The sequence below is a fragment of the Monodon monoceros genome, unplaced genomic scaffold (genome assembly GCF_005190385.1).
Source record: "Monodon monoceros isolate NGI ecotype Baffin Bay Population unplaced genomic scaffold, NGI_Narwhal_1 Super_Scaffold_6, whole genome shotgun sequence".
Lineage (NCBI taxonomy): Eukaryota > Metazoa > Chordata > Mammalia > Artiodactyla > Monodontidae > Monodon > Monodon monoceros.
In genome coordinates, this window is record NW_021703783.1 from 40,030,567 (window position 1) to 40,053,068 (window position 22,502).

Below are 22,502 nucleotides of genomic sequence, written 5' to 3' on the forward strand. Positions count from 1 at the left end.
TGCTCTATGGAACATGACTCTTACCCAGAGTGAGGTCTTGACCCCTCCCAGGGCTGGGCCTGATTCCAGCTCCTCTCCTGAAGAAGCCCAGAAGCCCCTGGAAGTTCTGGCTCTGCCAGGAAGTGGGCACTGGAGTCCTCTCCTGCTGAGGGCGTGGGAGAGCCATTTGCACCCACCCCCTGCCCCAGCCAATGCCCTGTGCTGTCAGAGAACATTCCTCAGTGGTGAGAAGACCACACATTTAGCTGCCCTAGGCCTGGGTTTGGGGTGGACCAGCCAACTGGCAAATCAGCCCTTCCTGGGAGAGAGAGGGAGTCAGGTGGGGCATAAAGTTGTCCCCTGGGAGATGCAACCTCAGTCACTGTGGGAGGGTTTAGGAGGAAGGGGAAGCAGCAGCAGGTCCACACTGGACGGGCCCTGGGACCAATCTGTCCATTAGAAGCCACAGGCGTCCAAGCCTCCAGAGCTGCCGCAGTCAGGGTTGGCTCTTTGCCCAGGGCTGGGGGAAACCAGTCATTTAGACTCTTGGGGATGGAGGGGAGCTGCCAGAGCTGCGGGCAAGGAGCCCACCCTCCCTGGAGGAAGTGAAGAGACAAGCGGGGAGAGAGATGCAGGAGAAGGCAGCAATTGGGCAGGTCAGGCCAGCTGGTTCCTGCAGCCCTTCCGCCGCAAGCCCAGGGGCTCTCCGAGCTCTGGGACCCGCCGCCGGAGGCAGGGACGGTTGGCTCGCGGAGCGGTGTATTTACGAAGCAGAAGCCGCCAAGCAAACCGCACCAGGTGGCTGCCACCACCGCTTTGGCCGCAGGGCGAGCACACGCCGGTGCTCACCCCCAGGTTCCCGCTGCAGCGGGCGCTGCAGACGCTGCCCGTCGCCGGCCGGGAGCCGGACACGCAGAGGTCCACGCAGACGACCCCGCCCCGGGAGCTGCTGACACCTGCGGGGGCCGGGGAGGGGAGAGAACAGGGCTGAGTCGCCTCGCAAGGTCGTCACCAGCGGCTCCTGCCTAAGGGCCAGAGTCCCCCCACCCCCTCTTCTCTTGCTCAGAGCTCCTTCCCTCTATTTCTATTCCCCCTTCCCCCTCAAACAACCTCACACCTGGGCACTTCTTCCAGTAGTCTAACCTCAAGCATCCTTGATAAACTGTTAGCCCAGGCCCTCCCTATAGGCTGAAATAGCTATTTAAGTTATCATAATAATTCACTGCCACATCCCCCTCCTTCCTTTCAGGGTCTTAAACTGTGCCCCCCCCCCCCCCCCCCCCCCCCCCCCCCCCCTGTTTTTGTAAATAAAATTTTATTGGAACCCAGCCACACCTACTCCTGAAGTATTGCTATGGCTGTGGCTGCTTTCACATTACAACAAGCTAAGCAGTTGAGCAGAGACTGCATGACCCGCAAGCCTAAAATATTTACTATTTGGCCCTTTAAGAAAAAGACTGACCACCAGGAGCCCCAAGCTCTTATTTCAGAGCCCACAGTATAGATAACTTACAGACATTTACAGCACCAATGCCCTTAAACAACCTTGTGGGGAGAGAAAAGAGTCAAAAATTATTTGGGGGGAGCAGAACTTGCAAATTCCCTCCTCCAAGCAATCATGATGCAAATTAGATGCAAATAATATGCAAACATGCTCCTAGCTCTGAGCACAGCTTGGAGGATGAAGAGACATCATCCCCACAGATGTGGTCCTCACCCCTGCCCCTCGCCCTCCAGCAGGCGCCTGTAGGTGGCGATCTCGATGTCCAGGCCCAGCTTGGAGTTCATCACCTCCTGGTACTCCTTGAGCAGGCAGGCCATGTCCTGCTTGGCCTTCTGCAGGGCCTCCTCCAGCCCGGCCAGCTTGCAGCGGGCATCATTAAGGGCCGCCTCACCCTGCTGCTCCGCCTCGGGCACGGCAGCCTCCAGCTTGGAGTTCTGGGGGACAGGGGAGGGTTGTTAAGGCTCCTTCTTCTGGATTTAGGGTCAGAGACCAGGTATCCACTGACCATTGACTATCAGAGGAAGAAGGGGCCTTACTCGTTTGTTAGGTCAGGGGTTGCAAATTAGTGCTCTCGGGGAATGTTGGCACAGTGTCCTTAAGTTTTGAAATTTAATGTAAAAATCCAAATTCCTGGCTTCTCTTGAAAAACCAGAGGATCCGGCCACACTGTACCTGCATTTCTGTAGGGCCTGCCTCAGTTGGATCTGATCAGCTCTGCCGGTTTGTTTTGTTTTCCAGTTCACCACACTCTAGTGCCTTCAGTACAGCCTGCTTCACTCACTTACTAACCTCTGGGGTCATCTAAGTGTGTGGTCAGTGATCTAGAGCAATGGGCCAGAGAGGTGAAATGGCTTCCCCCAAATCACATGGTGAGCTAGTGGCAGGGCTGGTTTGAGAGGCCAGGTTTCCTACCTCTCAGACTGGTGCTATTTCCTCTGCTCCATTCTGCCCCTGGGACCATGAGAGCCCTGGTCATTCCGTTCCCCTCCATAGCCCTCCCCCTGCGCCCCCCATTCAGCGGGGACGGAGAGCATTCTCCGTGGAGAAGACTTGCCTGAAGTTTGATGTTGCTTTTTCTCCCACACTTTGGCCAGGTGTCTGACTTAAATCCCCCTGCTCGTTGATCTCCTCCTTGGTGTAGCGCAGGGTCTCCCCAGGCTGGATCACCGTGGCCTTGATCTCCTCGCACTGGGGGGAAGCACAGATGCTCATGGGACACAGGATATGCCATCCCATTGAGCCCCACAGTTTGCACATCGGCCACCCCATCCTGAGAGCTGCCTGCCCTTCTCTTACCCATCCCACCTAGATAAAGGCCAAAGCCCTTTTAGCATCCCTCCTGCTAATACTTTCAGCTTTTAGCATCCCTGTTCTGGGAAGGGGGCGCTGGACCACTCACCTTGCTGCGGTTACCAGGACTCAGCCTCAGCCCAGCTACGGCTGGCCATGTCATCGTACTGAGCCTTGATCTCGGCGACAATGCAGTCCATGTTCAGGTCACGGCTGTTGTCCATCTTGACTATGACTGAGGTGCCTGAGATGTGGGCGTGGAGGACTGGACTCCTGCGGGGAAGTGGAGGAGTGATAAGAGCTTCCTGGACCATAGTCCCACTCCCCGAAGCCCTCTTTCTCATGGTCCTTCCCTGTCCCCTGCCCTTGCTCCTTCCACAGCCTCACTGTCTGAAGCCCCAATACAAAGGTGACATCTCCCCTTCAACCCTGGAACCTCTCAGTGCTCCTCAGGACCAAAGTCCCAAGGCTGAGAGGAGCCCAGCTCTGAGGCTTGCTGCCTGATTTCAGTCAGGGCCTCTGAAATCAGGCAGCAACTTACAATTTGTGTTGATTTGTGAATCAACAATTTGTGAATTGTGAACAATTTGTGAATATACAATTTGTGATAATTATCACCACAGTAACCAGGAACAACAGCTTGTTTGGGTTTGGCAGATAAGACAAGAAGCTATACTTTTTCATCTTCTGACAGTAAACCTGCCTCGGGTCCCTCAACTCTGCCCTGTGCTCCCCTCACCAGGGGTTTCAGAAGCCAAATGGTGGAAAGTCCTTTCCAATGTCCAAATACCATCCTCCTCGCTGCCCCACTGCTCTGTGGCCCCTCACCTCTTTAGACAGCTGCTGTAGGAAGTCGATCTCCTGGGTCAGGGCCTCCGCATTGGCCTCCAGGTCTGACTTTTGCAGGTAGCCGCAGTCCACAACCTAAAGGGAGAGGGTGGCAAAGGAGTCTCGCTGGGGAGACAGCACAGAGCTCTCCCCACCAGGGAGGGGCACCCCATCAGGCTGGGCACACTCCCTGGGCCCTCCTTAGCTGCTCGTTCCAGTGCCTGGTGCCATGGTATTGAAGTCCTTTACTCAGTTCAAGGGGTGAGAAGCAGGTCTGGGTAAGGGAGGGGGTGCTGAGGTTTCCAGGCATTTCCTCTGGTACCCACTAGGATGATCGCTCTAGAATGCACAGCTTGCACTATCATGAAACTTAGGATCTGGTGTAAATGGCTGGGTTTTTTTTTTGCGGTACGCGGGCCTCTCACTGCTGTGGCCTCTCCCGTTGCGGAGCACAGGCTCCGGACGCGCAGGCTCGGTGGCCATGGCTCACGGGCCCAGCCGCTCCACGGCATGTGGGATCTTCCCGGACCGGGGCACGAACCTGTGTCCCCTGCATCGGCAGGCGGACTCTCAACCACTGTGCCACCAGGGAAGCCCTATAAAATATATTCCTTATTTTGAGTTGTGGTTACAAAAAAAGGTTGACAGCCAGTACCCTGAAGAACCTCTTGCCAAAGTACACCAGCAAATATGTACCCCAAAGTTCAGGGCAGCATTGTTTGTTATAACCAAAAAAAAAAAAAAAAAATCACCCGTATGTATACCCCTAGGAGAATGGAGAATAATAATACACTGGAATACTCTACAGCACTGAAAAATAAAGAAAGCCACATGCATCAAAATGGATGAATCTCACAAATAGAATGTTGAGGGGGGAAAAGCAAGTCATAGGAGCGAACATGTAATTCTATTTATAGAAAGCTTAAAGGCAGGCAAAACTAAACAATTGCTTAGGGATTCATACTCATATGATGCAACAATAAAGAAAATCAAAGGAGTGCTTAACACAAAAACCCAAGATAGTGGTTACCTTGGAGATTGGATGGGGTCAGAGGGGGAGGCTGCTGTGCTCAGGAAGGGTCCCACAGGGGGCTCTGAAGGCACTGCTGGGCACACAAGGGTTTGTTTTTATTACTGTTGCTATTTAAATCATTAAACGTATGTTGTATATACTCTTGCATGTATGAGAAATTTATAAAACAAAAGAAAATGCCGATCAACTTGTGTCCTCTGATCCCTGTTACTCCTTCAGTTTAGAGCCTTGTCTTACCCCAGGTTTCTTACCTAGTCGTGGAAATGGAATCCCCAGCCTCAGCCCCTCTCCCTCCTATCTGTCTTCCACGCTGCTGCCAGACAGGCCTTCCAAATTGCATCACACACCATGCTGCTGACCTGCTCAAGCACCTTCTGTGGCTCCCATTGCCCACTCCGTAAGCCTGAAGTCCTCAGCTCCACACGTTTCCTCCACTTGAAGTACATTTCCTTCCCCCTCCCCCTCCCCCTCCCCCTCCCCCTCTTTCCTTCAAGTCCCTTTCCAGCCCAGAGACCACCACGTTCCCATCTGGGTTCACAGGATTTCTGCTTCCACACCCCCGTCAGAACTCTGCAGTTGTAACAAGATGAGGTCACAAAGCCCCCAGGAAGGAGAGGTGAGCATTCTGGAAGCTCTTTGGGCTAGAGCTGAGCTTCGGTGCCCAGGAAAGGCTTGGAGGAGGTGACAGCTCTGTTCATCATGGTGAGACTTGTCCACACGGCTCATTAGCTCACACAGGATGAGGTGTCTTGGACTCCAGATCTGTTGGACCCAGCCGGGCACAAGCTTGTTTGCTGTGTCTTCGTCTTTTGGGAATGAGAGCGGGAACGTGTAGGCAGTAGGAATAGGGCAGAGATCGGTGGGAGATGGAGTTTTGCAGTCTCTTTATATCCATTCCCCCCCACCCCATCTGCCTTGGAAGGAAATTTGCAGTGGGCTGGCGTGAACAGTTCCTATTCTCTGGGTTGAAGGGTGTGTGTGACTTTATCTGTCCCTCAGGGTATGGAGCAAAATGCATGCGCTTAAGATGAAGCCTGGCTTAGCCATTGACCGGCAGGGTCACTCATGTCCCTCTGGGTCCCTCTGCCTTGCACAGTGGATGAGCATCAGCTTTTGTCCAAGGAAAGATAATGGAGAGAGTAACATCTACCTGGCCTACTTTACAGGTGGTCATGAGCCCCAGTGAGGTGGTGGAGGCATCGTGAAAGCGTCGGTCCCTGTGCCCGGCTGGTTATGTGTTGGAGTGTGCAGACAGGATGCAGGAAGGGAAAAGGCCCACTGATTTTGTCCCTTGTAGTCCCATAGTGTTGTCCCAGAGTGGCCTTGGGTTTGGGGAAGGAGCTGGAATCTGGATCTCCTGTCACTGGTTAATAACCTTCACCAAGTTAGGGAAGTTTCCTCATATTCTTAGCTTTTAAAAAGTATTTTTAAAATTAGAAATTATTGTTGAGTTTTATTAAACGCCTTTTGTATTCATTTAGATGATCCTATGTAGCGAAGGACGATAATTGATCTCCTAGAGTTAACTACCCTTATTCCTGGGATCAACCCTGTGTGATCTCAGTTCAAAGACTCAACAGACTGCCGCCCTGCGTTGTTGCCCTTTGTGGCTGAGTTCACGCTACCTTTGGCATCTCCAGGCCTGGTGGCTCACCCACCACTGTGCCAGCCAAGTGCATTTCATTCTCTCAGCAACCTTTGGGGTTAGGAAAGATGATCATCCCCATCTTACAGACGGAGAGACGGAGGCCCAGAGGAGTTAAATGATCGGTCTTCCTGGCCTCAGTCGAGTACCCTTGCTGCTCTCCTCATCTCCCTGATCCTCTCCCATGCTTGGCTGCCCCGACTCCACAGTGTGAGGAGATAAAGATAACGGTGCAGAAACACAGGCAGAGCTTGCGCCACAGCAAGGAGGAGCTGAACAGGCTTAACCAGGCCATCCAGTGGCTGACAGTGGAGGTGGACGGCACCAAGAGCCAGGTGAGGGGTGGGAGTGGGGGCAGCGGGGTGGTGATGGTGGAAGGGCATTGACTATTTAGGACAACTAGACTAGACCTTCCCCCCATCCTTTGGAATAGACGGGTAAAGTTTCTCTTTGTGGATGTCTGAGCAAACAGGATTGTGGCTGTATGTGTACATCACGCTTCCATTTGCCCAGGACCTTCAGTATTTCATGCAGGTCAGTAATTAACATGTAGGTAAATATCTACGCTTAGGGATGCTTGTTTGTATATTATTTTTTATGTATATTTTTATGTCTGTATGTTTTTGTTTTTTTTTTTTTTTTGCGGTACGCGGGCCTCTCACTGTTGTGGCCTCTCCCGCTGCGGAGCACAGGCTCAATGGCCATGGCTCACGGGCCCAGCCACTCCGCGGCATGTGGGATCTTCCCGGACCGGGGCACGAACCCGTGTCCCCTGCATCGGCAGGCGGACTCTCAACCACTGAGCCACCAGGGAAGCCCTGTCTGTATGTTTTGTTTGTCTTACACAGCGTGCAATTTGAGCCCGTCTTCAGAAATGGCAAGATTTTATCTGGAAACCCAGTTTTCTGGGTTCTCTCTAAAAACATGCAGATCTGGCAGTATTAAACTATGATCTCACACAGTAACATTTGGTGAGAGAATAGAGGCCTCTATCTTCTTTGTCATCTTCACACGGGGGACACGCTCCTTCTGTGTGCCATGGTCCCCACCACTCCAAATTGCATCCTTTGACACTGAGGCAGAGGGATCTTTGCCATTTATTATCACCTTGGCTAGTACTCTTGTTATCCTTGTCAAAGAGAAAAGGCTCTGGGGACTTCCCTCGTGGTCCAGTGGTTAAGACTCTGTGCTTCCAATGCAGAGGGCATGGGTTCAGTCCCTGGTTGGGGAACTAAGATCCCACATGTTGCACGGCGCAGGCAAAAAAAAAAAAAAAAAAAGGCTCTGGACCTAGGTCTCTATCTAAGGCAGAGAAATGAAAGACTGGAAACATGAAAGAGGTCCTTGTGATGTCAGGAAAACGAAAGTATTTGTGTTTGTGACTCAGGCTCTCTGCCTTAGAAAGAAGAGGTTCCCACATGAATGCTCTCTTTCTCCCCGCCTCTCTCCCTCTCACCCTCTTCTCTTTCCTCTCAGTCACCCTCTCTGTCAAGCCCCCCGGCCCATGTCCCATCCCGCAGAGGGAAGGGGTTCTGCTCCGGTGTGTTCTTGTTTTCTGCAGATACAAGTGTCTCGGGCTCTGCGGGATATTTGTGTGGGTTATCCCTTCTCTAGGAACCCATGACTTTGAGGCAGGACAAACTATTCAAGTTCAAGCGTTGGCAGAGCGGGTGGGTGAGTGGAGCCGTCGCTGTCAGTCTCCCAGCAGCCCCAGCTGCTCTGTTTTCCTGACTGGTCCTCTAAGCGGCAAGCCCATCTCACCAAGGCAAACCTTTATTGTTATGATTTTTCCCTAGAGACTGCAAATTCTAGTCTCTTGTGAGGAAAGGATATGCTTCCTGTTTGTTTCCCTGATGAAACCATAATCGCAGCATTATGTGCTAAAAAGCATTTGATGCTTCCCAGACCCTAGCTCATTTTAGAAACGTCACTATACTAGATGCAAAAGGCTCTCAGTCATCAAGATGGCTGGCCCCCAACCTCCACCCTGGGAGGGAGGAAGACACACAAATACACCATTCAGAACAGGCACGCTCACTCCTCACAACGATCTCTAATCCCTCATTGGCCCTCCAGCTGCTGAGAAAGGTCTGGATCCTTGAGTGGGGAGGGGTGGGGGCCAAGGATGTCCTCCTGTCTGTGGTCTTCCCTTCACCCCCAGCCCTGCGAACCAGAGGGAGGAGGCAAGGACCCAGCAGCTCTGCAGGAGGAGGGTGCCTCAGGAAGCGCTAAGAGCAAGCTGGCCTGGCCGGAGGCCGCCCTGCAGCGGGCCAAGCAGGACATGGTGCGCCAGCTGTGGGAGTACCAGGGACTCACGATGCTCAAGCTGGGCCTGGACTTTGAGATCGCCACCTACCGCAAGCTGCTGGAAGGCGAGGAGAAGAGGTGAGGGCTGGGCGGTGCTTGAGATGCGGTGGTGCAGGGGCATAGGGAGGGCAGCACCTGGGTCCTCGTCAGCTTGGGAGGGATGGGGAGAGGTGAGCTGGGTATCCAGGGATCTGTTCTCCTGGAGCCAGTTTTTTCCCTCCATCTTACAGCCCTTTAGACAAAAGGTCCCAGCTAACGAGCACCCTTGGCACCTGTGATGGGCAATTCATTGACCCCCTGGGATCAGAAAGCAGGGGCCAGTTTGTCTATCGAGACAGCTGCAGGGACCAAGGCCCAGCCAGGGAGAGTAAAGTCCCCAGTGTGGGGTGCCTTCTCCTCAACTCTGCCCACCTCTCCTCCAGGCCTGGGGGAGGCAGGGTTTATGGCAACAGGTAGGGCCTGGCTTTTTAACCTTAGGCAGGTAGAGACCCAAGGGCTGCCAGCTCCAGCTGGGCTCACCAGTCTTAGAGGAAGGAAAGGGAACGCACCGTGCAACAGGCAATCTGCATTTATTGTCTCCTTTAAACCCCACAAAACCCTGGGAGGGAGGTGCTATTATCCCCATTTTACAGATGAGAAAACTGAGTGTCAGAGAGTAAAAGAGCACCTCAAGGACACACAGGTGGAAACTGATTGGATGAGGCTTGAACAATATTCTCCAGACAATTGACCTATCTCCTCTGCGGTCTCCTTCAAAGTGCCCCCCACATGGTTTCTAATTTCAAGATAAGTTTAGGCCAAAGACAGTGTAGATCTTCTGCCTTCTCCCTTCTCTAAGAACTCATCAATAAAAGTGAATTATTTGACTTTAAGGCAAGAAGGGTTGAGTTTAAAGGCCCAGAAGGAGTCTTTACTCAAAAGGGCTGAGGGGATCTGAGAGAACCAAGCAGCTTGCAGGATGGAAGGATTTTTGCCTGTCTGGAGAGGGCCAGGAGTGCTTTGTCTTGAAGAATGGAGAATATTCTCCCTGGTATATGGATTCACTCACCTGCTTCCTCTTTCTCCCTGCAGGCTTGGTCTGGGATTTGGGGCAGGGAACATCAGTAAGTAAATAATAGAGTAACTTGGGTTAGAGGGGTCAAATCTTAACTCCCCCCCCCCCCGCCACCTGCTCTGTGTGTATCCTCTTGGGAAAGGAGAAGGGGCCTGCTGCCTCTGTGTGTCTCCCTTTTGTGGGGGGCTGTTCCCTCTCGTAGTGGTTTTTTTTGTGTTTGTGTGTGTTGGGGGAGGGCGTTCTGTGTTCTGTTCTTTGCGGAGAGGATCTCTTGGTGTGTCCTGGGGTGTGGGAAGAAGTTCTGTGTGTTTATCCCCGTGGAGGAGACTGTTTTATTCTCGTGTGGGGAGAATCCGTGTCTGACTTCAGGGTCGGGGGGATTCCCGAGTTTTGTTCTGAGGGATGCGGTCTGTGTCTCTAACACTGGGGAGTTTGCACTGCACGTCTGTCTCCTGGGGGAGGGGGGTTGTCTGTGCATCTGTATGTCTGTCTTCGGGGGGCGGCGCGAGCAGGAGAGAAGAAGGGGTTTCCTCCTCCAACAGCCGCTCTCAACACCTGCGGGCTGGTCTCAACCTCGGGCCTCTCGGTCCAGCTGCCGTCTGGAGCTGGCCCCGGCGCCCTGGAGACGAGCGCCCCTGGCGGCGGCTGCGCGCCCTGCGGCTCCCCCGGCGGGGTCGGGGGCTTCAGCGGCAGCGGCTCCCGCGGATGCTGAACCCTTCCTGTCCTGCTCAGGAGAAGTCAAGGAACCCTAGCTTCCACCCCAGTGACTTGGCGCTGTGTCTCAGACGCCCCCTCCCACGGTTCTGGCCCTTGCCTCACCTTTCTCTCTTGCCCCCCACCTTAGAGTGTAAAGTCTTGGAATGTAGTTTACTGGACCATGACAGACCCATTCCCAGGGTGGGGACAGGCTGGACGCTGTGCCACTGGGAGGCAAGGCGTTTGGCTTATCTGGACCCAGCGCCCCACCTCTCTGAACTGCCCCACCTACTCTTTTCCTGGGACTCCTCCTTTGCAATAAAAAGTTATGCAGCGAATGCAGCCTTCCGGCTGTTTGTGCCTAGATTCCGCAGGCTATTTATCCCCAGAGCAAAGACAAAGCTGACCGGATTTGGGGGAGGGGAAAGAAAAGGGGGAACCCTTTGGTGTGTGGGTCCACGTGACTTCAGATGATGGTGGTATCATAGAACCAGGATCTTAAAGGTTGGTGAGTGTGTGTGTGTGTGTGTGTGTGTGTGTGTGTGTGTGTCAGAGGGTCTCTGGTGAAAGGGAAAGAAGGGGTTAATTCATGCATGATGGTGGACCTAGTCCTAGCCTGGGGTCCACAGGCAGCCGTCCTTGGCAGAGTTGCTGAGAGCTGCATTCATTCATCCACTCACTCACTCTACAAGCGCAAAATGGCCTCTGAGGGTCAGGCATAGCGCTTGGTGGGCAAGACACTCTAGTCCTGGGCCTCTGGAGATGACGGTCTGGTGGTGAGGCAGGCAAAACCAGGAAATGGACCAGAAAGACATACCGTGAGACAGGGATGAAGGTGGACCTCCTTCCACTGCCCTGGCAGGGGTGCTTGAAGGCAGGCCCTGGGGAAGATGGCCCTGGCAGACTGGGGCTGGAGGACATAGACACAATTGGGTGGCCCAGGTTTCAGTTGAACAAGTGATCTGACTGTGGGCTGGGAACAACATACCGCGGTGGAGGAAAACATGGGCTTTGGAATCAGAGACTCCAGCTTTGCTTCTGCTTCCAGATCCATGGTGTAGTTTGGTCTGAGTTCTCACAAGGCAACTTTGGGGGGGGGCGCAGAAGGTAAGCCAGTTTGTGCAGAGAAAGGCTGGGTTTCTGGGCTCTTTCTTTGCCACATAGGCCTGAGAGAAGCTTCCATTCAGCGAGCTCACATTCTTCTCTGTTGCACAAAGGATTACATCACCAATGCATCTGGGGAACAATGGTCCCTGCTTTCTGTGTCCCTGGGTGGGGCTAAGGTGCATAATTAACCAGAGGCCCCGGCTTTACCTTTTAAGGTTCACTAGTGCCAGAGTGTCTGCTGTGTTCTCTTGGGTCCAAGCCCAGAGAATAGGTACCCCAAAAGCCCCCCTTGCTGGATAAACAGAGCAGTCTCATGCAAGAGGAATGGGACCAGAACTTGGCTGGCAGGCTGTCATCCACCTGAGGGGTAGGGAACATGGCCCCATTGGACTCATGCATCAGACCCTTTCGAGCCTTTCTGACTGACACCAATCGTATAAACATTCTTACCGAGACTCCCAATGCAAAGGAGCTGCCTGAAGGCAGAGCCACTCCTCCGCAAGATTTTTCAGCTGGACTCCTTATTCCCTGCATTTTACTAGGAGGTAATGAGATTCTCTGATATTCAAGGTCAAGTTTTTCTAGCTCCTGCTGTGCTGATCATGTCAACAGAGGAACTTTGTGGGATGTGCAGAAGGAAATGCCGCCCTTCCCCAACCAGGAGCTGTAGGCAGGATTGATGGTGAGCATCCTGCATCCAGCATCACCGAGGACTGGTTGTGGACCACAGGTTTTCTTTCCAAATCCTAAGCCTGATGTCAGGCCGGGAGATCCCAAGGGCCATGAGGTCAGGTTTTAGTCACTTGCTGGGCCAGGGCCACATGGGCCACCAGCAATGCTTGTGGTTAGGGAACCACTTTTCTGAGTGGCTCCCCAGGCCACGGGCCATATTCCAGCCTGGGGCATTTATGGAGAGCCAGTCCTCACCCACTTACAAGCTTTGTGCGTTGGAGTGACTTCTGAAGGGAGGATGGTTGTCACCAGTTGCTTCTCAGCAGAAGGGGATCCCGAGGGATCAGCCCCTATCGGCTCCCCACGCCTGCCTCACACTTGATAGCAGCACTTAAAGCGCTGCATGTGACTTCGCTGTGCTCGCATCTCTATTCAAGCCCCTCGAGCACGTGACCTTTCTCATCTATCTGTCTCCAGAGCCTGCCATGTAGTAGATATGAACGAGCTGAGGCTCTGTGGTCCTGTTTGGTCTGCTCTGTCCTTGGATGAATTGGGCTCTGTTCTTCCACTATTAACGTGTTTCACGAGACCCTCTTTGGGAGTCTCTTGATGAGTCTAAATGCAGTCCTTCCTGATGTGATTCTAGCGGCAATATATTGACCAGTCCCGTCTGGAATAAGAAGAAAGGGCCCAGATTCTGTTCCCAATCTTGCTGTTACTTTTCACCTGTTTCTGGGCCTCAGTCCTGCCCTCCTCAGACCTAACTAGTGAAGGTTCATTTATCTCTTTTATTTTTCCTCCCTAATTAACCTCTCTGCTCCACAGTTTATCTGTAAAACAAGAATAGTACCTATCATAGCATAGTTTCAGAATTAAATATATTACTATATGTAAAGTGCTGAAAACATAGTAAGAATTGTACCAATATAAATGTAATTAATATTTCACTTACTGGAGTTCTTGGGAAGGGTTTTGAGCACCTTTAAAGAAGGCTCTCCAACTTCAAGAAGGCCAGCCGATCCCCCTCTGCCCTGGCTGGCGCTACAGTAATTGCAGGGCAGGAGGGGTACATAGGGGAGCCCAAGGGTTAGAGTTGGGGTTCCCTAGTCAGAGGTCACCTCCTCAGGATAACACCCAGCAGCACCTTCCCATCACCACTCCCACCATACCCAGTTCTCCCTCTGTGACCCCATCTCACCAACACGAGTCCACTTGTGCACTCACATGTACCCACAAAAGTCCTCTCTTCAGCGCATATATACAGGTATACACACATTCACAGACATCATTACACATATAGGAACCCTCACAGTTACACACAAATGTACATGTTTCCCCACAGATGCCCAGACACGTGCGTGTACCTGGTTGCAATCATTCTGTTCCACTCACAGACAGCAGCCTATAGACAGTGAGCTGTGCGGGATGAAGACACAGCATGCACACAGCACAGTGCATGGCACCTGGTTCCCTACTTCCCTCTAGCTTCTCACCCTTTCCCACATCTCCTAAAGAATAATAGAGCTTTCACTACTTACAATAGGCAAGACATGGAAGCAACCTAAATGTCCATCGACAGATGAATGGATAAAGAAGATGTGGTATATATATATATATATATATATATGTATATGTATATATACACACACACAATGGAATATTACTCAGCCATCAAAAAATGAAATAATGTCATTTTCAGGAACATGGATGGACCTAGAGATTATCATATTGGGTGAAGTAAGTCAGACAGAGAAAGAGAAATATCACATGATAGCACTTATATGTGGAATCTAAAATATGACACAAATGAACTTATCTATGAAAGAGAAACAGACTCACAGACATAGAAAGCAAACATATGGTTACCAGAGGGGAAAGGTGAGAGGAGGGGTAAGTTAGGAGTTTGGGTTTAGCAGATACAAACTACTATATATAAAATAAACAATAGGTCCTACTGTATAGCACAGGGAACTATATTTGATATCTTGTGATAACCTATAATGGAAAATAATCTGAGAAAGAATGTATATATATTATATATAAACTGAATCACTTTGCTGTACACCTGAAACTAACACAACATTGTAAATCAACTATGCTTCAATTAAAAAGAATAATAGAACTTTAAATGGCTAAGGGACTTTAAATGGCTAAGCAGTCATCTAGTCCAATCATTCTTTTTTCACTAGTGCCCAGAAAGGGGAGGTGACTTGCCAAATGTCACACAGCAAGGTGTTTCATTTTCTTCACCATTCTGTATCATGGGCAATATGTATGTGATTCATTCACCCTCACTCCTCTGCCTGAACTGTCCAGGAGTGGGAACCTAGATCTGTGAAGGGGAAGATTGTGGAACTGGAGTAGGAAACAGAAGGTCAGAGCCAGAGGGAGGGCGAGAGAGTGAAGTACGACAGGTTATCAAGGTCCAGCTGGGCTGATAAGGCTAGTGAGATGCAGAGGGAGGGGTCAGTTGACAGAGATGAGAAGTCCCTCAGGACTGGTGGCTTCTGAACTGGGGAGGGATGGAGGGATAGAGCCGGTGCTGGGGCCTCAGGTCTGGACTCCAGACAGGGCCTGCTTCTGAGCTGTGTGGTGTCACGGCACAGAGGGCTGGTTAGAACAGTTGCATATTCTGGAACTCTCTGAGGGCTCTGTCCTCAGAATTCCATTGGAGGGTGGAGGGGACACATTGGTTGCCAGGAGACCTGGAATTAATCCTATCTTTTAAAAGAGCCAGTGTCTTTTCAGACTGCTCACTTCTGATCTCTCAATATTATCAATTTATTTCTATCACACTTAGAGGTGGGGATGGGCACTTCCATTTCTGCTATAGTTTCCTGGGCCCGGCACTGGAAGTTTAGAGATTCACTCTGCTGTACAGATGTATGTTCAGGGACTTGCCTTGGCCTATAGTGAAGCCGAGGGGCCATCTCTCCACTCCCACCGGCACTTATAATACCTTCATCAGTGTGGCGGGGATGGTTTCCTGCATGAAGGAGCTTGATGGCCTGGAAGACGTGGGGTTCTCTTTCTGTGCTTGCAATCTCTGATCATATAAGTGTAATGAGAGGCTACCCATGGCCCTGATCAGGCACTAAGTATTTTATGTATACGAAATTCCTTAATCCTCCCAACAACCCTAGGAGGTAAAAGATAAATGCTCTTTTTCTCATTTTCACTTTAGACATATAGAAACTGAGGCACAGAGAGGGTAAGTAAATTGCCCGAAGTCACTCAGCTAGGAACAGAGCTCAGTTTTGGACCCATGCAGTTTGGCTCCAGGGTCTGTGTGCTCACCTCTACATCACATCATCTTCTTGCTACATAATGTTTTCTAGCTTTGAGGCAATTTATCAGTGATGGAAGGTCTCCAAACCCCAAAAGGACTCCATTAAAAAAAGACAGCCATATCAAAGGCTTTTTGAAAGTTTAAGTCATGTTCATGTATTCACCCCTTAAAGAATTCTTGTAAGTTACTCAGGCTTGGGTCTTCCCCACCAAAGCCAGGAGTGATGTTTCCTTAAGCTTTGAGTGACTGGTGCATCTACCCATAGGTTTACAGATGTGCACAGATATGTTCTCTGGGAGGCAGCTGTGGTTTAGTGAAATGAGCACTAAACATGCTCACGGGTCAAACCCCAGCTGTGCCACCGAACTCAGGGTGGGACCTTGCCCTGGCTACTGCGGGTTCCTGAGCTCTGCAAGAGATATTGTGAAGGTGGTACGGATAAAATTACGGGATGGAGTGGCCTAGCACAATCCTTGGCTAAATCTGAGAGTGCTGTGAGGCCAGGGACAAAAGACTGTAGTGGAGACCCCAGATCTAGGGCTTTTCTGCTCCATGTGACTTTGGGGACCCTCCCAAACCTCGACCCCTGAGGAAGATAGCAGAAGTGCAGACAAGGCCCAGGGTTGGCTATATTGATTTATTGGAAACACAGATCAAGAAGGAGAGGAACACGGCAGAGAAGGAAGGGGTGATCCTGGGACAGAGTGGGAGCGTTGGCCATTGGCCCCATAGCAGCCCAGGTCCTAATCCTGGTCCCCCCTGCCCCGGAGTCCCCTTCCTGTGGTGGCCAAAGAGACTTCTTTCTAGGGTAGCCTTTCCCAGCGTGGGCGGCAGAGCCCGGGAAGAGGGGATCACACACAGGCTTGAGATGCTGGGAGTGGGATGGACCTTTCAAAGAGCCAGCGAAGTAGCCTAGGGCTTGCTCCGCCCAGAGGTGGGCGGGGCGGGGCCAGGCAAGGCGGGCCCTGCCGGGCTGCGCGGGAGGGTTGCCCGGGCCGGGCCTGAGTTGGGGCGCCTAACATTTGCGGCAGCTGCTGGCGCGGGAGCCCACGCCGCAAGACGTGACGGAGCTGCAGGGGCCGCAGGGCGCACACAGGCCGGTGCTCACCGCCAGGTTCCCGCTGCAGACGCTGCCAGTCATCGGCCGGGAGCCGGACACGCAGAGGTCCCCGCAGACGACCCCGCCGCGGGAGCTGCTGACACCTGCGAACCCCAAAGGCTTAGTCAAAATTCTGGGGGGCCAAGTCTCCCGCATCCCCGACGATGCACCCCTCCAAGCATCTTTACTTAACAACTCTAGTCCCAAAGAAGTGGTCCTTGCTTCTTGTCTAACCCAAATCCCTCCTCCCGTGATGCCAGCCCACTCTTATATTTAGGTCCAGTGGAACTCCTCCTTCCATCCCTTACAGGAAGAGAGTAAATTCATCCACACAGGGCCTAGGTTACTCACAGACATTCACGGCCCCAACGCCTTCACACAGTCTGAGAGGGAAGAGTAAAAAAGCAACATTAGTGACTGAGCCAGAGTTGCCAACAGAGCTCTACAAATTCCTGGGGTGGGGTTCACAAGTGGTCAGGAAGGAGGGGGCAGAGGGTCAGAAGTAATAGTCCTCACAAACCGCCCCCCACCCCAAAGTGATAAATGATAGGTTTGTCCCAGATCCCTGGCCATTGCTCAGCCAGGATCAAGGGTGGTGCTTGTGGAAAGGGTGGGAATGGGCAGCTCAGGGCCAGGCTGCGATGGGCCCCACCTGTGTTCCTCGCCCTCCAGCAGGCGCCTGTAGGTGGCGATCTCGATGTCCAGGCCCAGCTTGGAGTTCATCACCTCCTGATACTCCTTGAGCAGGCAGGCCATGTCCCGCTTGGTCTTCTGCAGGGCCTCCTCCAGCCCGGCCAGCTTGCAGCGGGCATCATTAAGGGCCGCCTCACCCTGCTGCTCCGCCTGGGTCACAGTGGCCTCCAGCTTGGAGTTCTAAAGGCCCAGAAGAGAACAAGGTGAGTTATGGCCCCTGGGTCTCTGTGTCCACTTCCTGGATGCATCCAGTCTCTCCTGGCCAGCTGGGATCACCCCAGAAACAGGTCTCTCCTCTTCATCACATGGGTTTCCTTAAGTGACCACAACCTGGGACTCAGGTCATGCAGATGGGCTGGAGAATGAAAGGTGAGATCCAGTTGGGTGCACACACTGCCTGTGGGACCCTGGGTGGGCCTCAAACGACCCCTACCTGGCACTTGGCATTCTCGACCTCGGCCGTCAATCTCTGGATCATGCGGTTCAGCTCGTTGATCTCCTCCTTGGTGCGGCGCAGGGTCTCCCCGTGCCGGATCACCGTGGCCTTCATCTCCTCACACTGGAGGGAAGCAGAGAGGCTCATGAAACTCAGGATGGGACATCCCACCCACTCAGGACACCACAGATGATTTGCAAATTGTACAGTACTCAGCCTGTGCAACCATACGTGGCAGCCATGTCCTGCCACTATAACCTGAGAGGGGTCTGCACTTCTTTCACCACCTCTAGGAATCAGAGTCCCCAGACAAAAGAAGCCTTGTTAATATATACCACCCATCCCTCCCACCATGTCTAGGAGGCAGGTGCCCTGAGACATTCACCTTGCTGCGGTACCAGCTCTCAGCCTCGGCCCGACTGCGGCCGGCAATGTCGTCATAGTTCGCCTTGATCTCGGCCACAATGCTATCCATGTTCAGGTCCCGGCTGTTGTCCATCTTGATGATGACCGAGGTGTCTGAGATGTGAGTGTGGAGAACTCGGATCTCCTGCAGATGGTGGGGTGGGAGGATGCGTGTGGTTTACACCATCCCCTCCCCCACCACAGTGAGAGACCTGCTTGGTCTCTAGCCCCCGCCCTCTCTGACAGCCTCACGGACTGCAGCTGCTGCCCAAATCCCTGTCCCACTCTGATCCCAGACCAACGCCCTCTCTTCCAGGTCAGCTGCTGGTTTTCTGCCTGGACCACAGCCCCTCACCTCCTCATACAGTCGCCGCAGGAAGTCGATCTCCTGAATCAGGGCCTCTGAGTTGGCCTCCAGGTCTGACTTGCAGAGGTAGGCGCAGTCCACATCCTGGGAAGGTGGGGAGTCTTTGAGTTCAGAGGACCTCTGGTGATCACCACCCCCACATTCCTCTCTCTCTTCACCCATTACATGGAGGTGAAGGGGAAAGGATTCCCAGTGCTACTATTCCCATGCCATCTCCATACCCTCTGACCTTCCCCGGAGGCACTTTACCACCTCCTCCCCTTCTAAGAACAAACACCTCGTGCCTTGGAGATGGGTTACCAGCCTTCCAATCCTCGCACCTGAGACCTCTTACCTCCCAGCTCTCCTTCTTACCCTCCCCTGTACCAGGAAGCCTGCCAGACTGGCTCCCTCACTCAGCCACCTTGACACTTCCCTGTCCCCCAGCAGTCCTCCAAGACTCCACCTGGCCTCTCCTGGCTCTGCTCCATCCTCCCCGAGATCCTGAGACTTTGCCCCTCTTCCTAATCAGACTTCCTGCATCACTAGACGGGACACCATCCCTCAACAGTGAGACTGGAGCCGCCATGCCTCCATGGGACCCCAGCCACACACCACCACCTCTGGAGCAGCACAAGAACATCCAGAGCTCAACTCAGCCATGCCCCGGCTTCAGGGCAGGGTGCTGGTGGATACTCCAAGGTTAGTGCCCTTCTCAGAGCCCTACATGGGCCTTTCATGACCTAATCCCTGGGAATTTCCCATCCTGACTTGGCAAGGTCACTGCACCCCGCACTGAGGTTGAGACCATGGGTCTCCCCAGCAAGAGCCTGTCATTCTGAGATCCCTCGTGTCTCTGCTTCCCGATCCCATGTGACTCACCTTCTTCAGAGCCACAAACTCATTCTCCGCTGTCGCTCTCAGAGTGACTTCCGCCTCGTACCTGAGGCAGAAGAGGGCAGAAAGGGAGGTCATGGCAGGGCAGGTCTCCCCAGAACCCCCTCCACTTCATACCAGTGAAGGAGGCAATGTTAGGGATCTGCCAACAGAGCCCGCCCCCTGGCAGCCCTGCTGGGGTCCGCTGTGGTTGGATTTGGGATGTGTTTGTGATTCTCTCTCCACTTTGCATTGAGGGGTCCAGGGGGCCACTCTTCTGGGACCTCACAGCCCTGTTCCCAAAGCTGCTCTGAGGTCCCGTCTGGAGAATAAGGACTCAGCACCAGCCCCATGCTAGGAGTGGACAGCAGCACGTGTGGGGCACTGCAGCCTCCGCTCTCCTGGGTGTCCATCCTAGCTCAGCTGTGGGAGGGCCCATGAGTCCCAGAGGCCCTCAGCACTCCGCACCCTAGACGGTGGGACACCAGCAGCCCCAGGACCTGGCAGCCCTGAGCGGCACTGGGAGTCATATCAAGTCCAGATGCTACAGGTGGGAGCCTGAGAGGCTGGGAGGAGATGGCTTGGGAGACTGCAGAAGCCCCCTCCCCACAGACCGCAGGGCACAGCCGCTGGGTGATCAGGCTCCAGGAAGTGAAGGCTGAAGGAGCAGAGAGAGACCTCCTGGGGAATCACGGCCCTGCTCTCAGGCATCTGATCGATGACTGCCTGATGTGAAGATCCTGCTGCACAGCGCCCACCTGCCCTGCAAGGTCACTGGCCCTTCTCGGAAAGTCTTCTCCAGTCTCATCCAGTGGGCTTTAACTCAAGTCCATCCCTGTGCCCAGCATCGTCCCTGACCGCACTCACTTCTGCTTGTAGCCCTCCAGCACCTCCTGCATGTGGCTGAGCTCCGAGGCCAGACTCCCGCTGTCGGCCTCCACGCACTCGGCCTCCCTCCTCAGCGTCTGGATGTAGCCCTGGAACAGGGGCTCCAGGTTGCTCTCGCAGCACTGGCGGTTCTGGTAAAACTGCCACTTGGTCTCCAGCAGCTTGTTCTGCTGCTCCAGGAAGCGCACCTGCCATTTGGGGTGGGAGGATGGGTCAGATGGCTCCCACTGCCCCAAAGCCTACTTGGGGCATGTGGGGATGGGAGAGGGCACTGATTGCTTTAAGGTAAACTCCCAAACCAGGAGCTCAGCAGAGATTACACAGAGGGTGCTGTGGAAGACAAGGCAACTTCTGGATTTCGGGATTGGGATCTATGTTTGGATTTTCCAAGTTAGGGGTGAGAGCAAGAGGCTGGGAAAGACCAGTCCGTGCTCAGGTGAACTGAGTTATCCTGACGTACTGAGCCTAGGTGGCATGTGGTCAGGAGCCAAGTAGAGGTCTTTTTGCCTCTGACTCCCCCATCAGTGCCCAGCCTGAATTGAGCATGGGTGGGTTCAGGAAAGGTGTGATCAAGGACACCCACCCAAAGGCTGACCTGTGGTCCTCTTCCTATATCTTATGTGCATTTCTTGTGTCTTGTTTGCATGTATGGCCTTCTTCCTCCGACATGCGGTTCCAAACCTGTCCTTGTCTGTCTATGGGGACCCTGCCTGTCTGGACAGAGGTTGTATATAATAACAATTGCATCATCAGGAGCCCCTGCTCTAGACTCATCTCTCTGATCTTTCTGTGCCCTGGATATGTGTCCGTCTCCTCCATCAGACTCGGGGCTCACCTGGGCCACATCTCTCCTGCCCCCCCGACTACCCCTTCAGTGCCTGCCCAGGAAGGGAGGGTTCAGGAAGGGTGTGATCAAGGACACCCACCTTGTCGATGAAGGCAGCGAATCTGCTGTTGAGACACTTGATCTGCTCCTTCTCCTCGTGCTTCACACACTGCGCGTTGGGGTCAATCTCCAGGTTGAGGGGCGCGAGGAGCCTCTCGTTGACCGACACGGTGGTGATGCAGGGCGGGCTGGGGCCGCACACGCCGCCAGAGCGGTACCCGAAGTTGCGGCCGCAGGAGCCGGCGCGGAAGCCCTCGCAGAGGCTGCGGCTGCCGAAGCCCCCGGTGAGGCCGCGGTAGCAGGAGATGCCGCGGTAGGGGGCGGCCGTGATGCTGCAGCGGCTGGGCCGGGTCCCGCAGGCTGAGACGCAGCTGAAGGCTGGCCGGCACGGTAAGATCCACAAGTCATGGTGTTTTTTGGGGCACGGGAGGCTCTGAGGAGGAAGACGGCCTAATGGAGGGCACAGTGGACGAAGATGTTTACTTCTTGGACATCGTTGGACCCTTTATATCCAACGATGTAAAGGGTCCTTTATATCAATTAAGCACATTAAGGAAGAAGCAATAGCAGCTAAACAGCCCAAGCCTATAAAAGTCTAACTGCTCGTAACACCAAGCATCTTCTTCCTCCTTTTATCTAGAAATCTACCTTCCATCCACTTCTCTCTTTCTTTCCCCAACCCTACCCCACCTCTACTCTGACCCATGGCGTTCAGAATTCTTGCCCTTGTTGGTTGCTTTTCCCTACCACCCCATCATCACTCAGGTCAAGGACTCAGGTAAAGAACACATCTACTCACTGCATCTTTCCTTCAGGCCCCATCCCGGATCTCTCCCCATCCCATCCGTAGCCCCAGGAATGGCTGCCCTCTGGTCTGCTTCATCTGGTCCCCACCCCATCTTACCAAAAAGCTTTGCATTATTAACCACCAAGCTTTGATGGCTCCATTACTCAGCACTTAATATGCAGCTGGTATTCATATCATTCACTCAAGAAATATTTATTGAGCACCTACTATGTGCCAAGCCCTTGGAATATAGCCATGAACCAAACATTTGTACCCATTGGTGTGCTGCAGGGTTTGCATTTTTGTTCATGATCTAAGTATATGTTCAGCTTTTCTCTTAGAACTGGAAGCTCACATCAAATAAGGGTGAGTTCATCCTCTGGCCCTGAACCCTGAGAGCACACTGAAGGACCCTGAAGAGGTACTGGAGGGAGGGATTAGCAAGTGTGTATGATTGTGTCCTATACAAACACCATCTACCATGTGATACTTTAGTGATGACAGATGGTGGATGGATAGGAGTGCAGTGAGATAAACTCATCCCTTCCACTGGGATCAAACACACCAAGCTCTGAGTGCCAGCTCTGCCTCTAACTACACAACCTGAGCAATCTCTTAACCCTCTAGGCCTCAGGGTCCTCATCTGTAAAACTAGAATAATAACACCTGCCTCAGAGGGTAA

The 22,502-nt window shown here is 53.0% G+C and overlaps 1 protein-coding gene across 1 annotated transcript; it reads right to left on the reverse strand.

Annotated features, from left to right (window-relative positions):
- Positions 1 to 70: 70 nt before the first annotated feature.
- Positions 71 to 21,441, reverse strand: LOC114885478 (keratin, type II microfibrillar, component 7C-like). The gene is given in 10 exon segments (XM_029205350.1): positions 71 to 935; positions 1,493 to 1,524; positions 1,697 to 1,917; positions 17,630 to 17,755; positions 18,018 to 18,182; positions 18,393 to 18,488; positions 19,266 to 19,326; positions 20,127 to 20,335; positions 21,074 to 21,414; positions 21,417 to 21,441. Coding segments are annotated over 10 exon segments (1,575 nt in total). The 3' UTR covers positions 71 to 636.
- Positions 21,442 to 22,502: the final 1,061 nt, after the last annotated feature.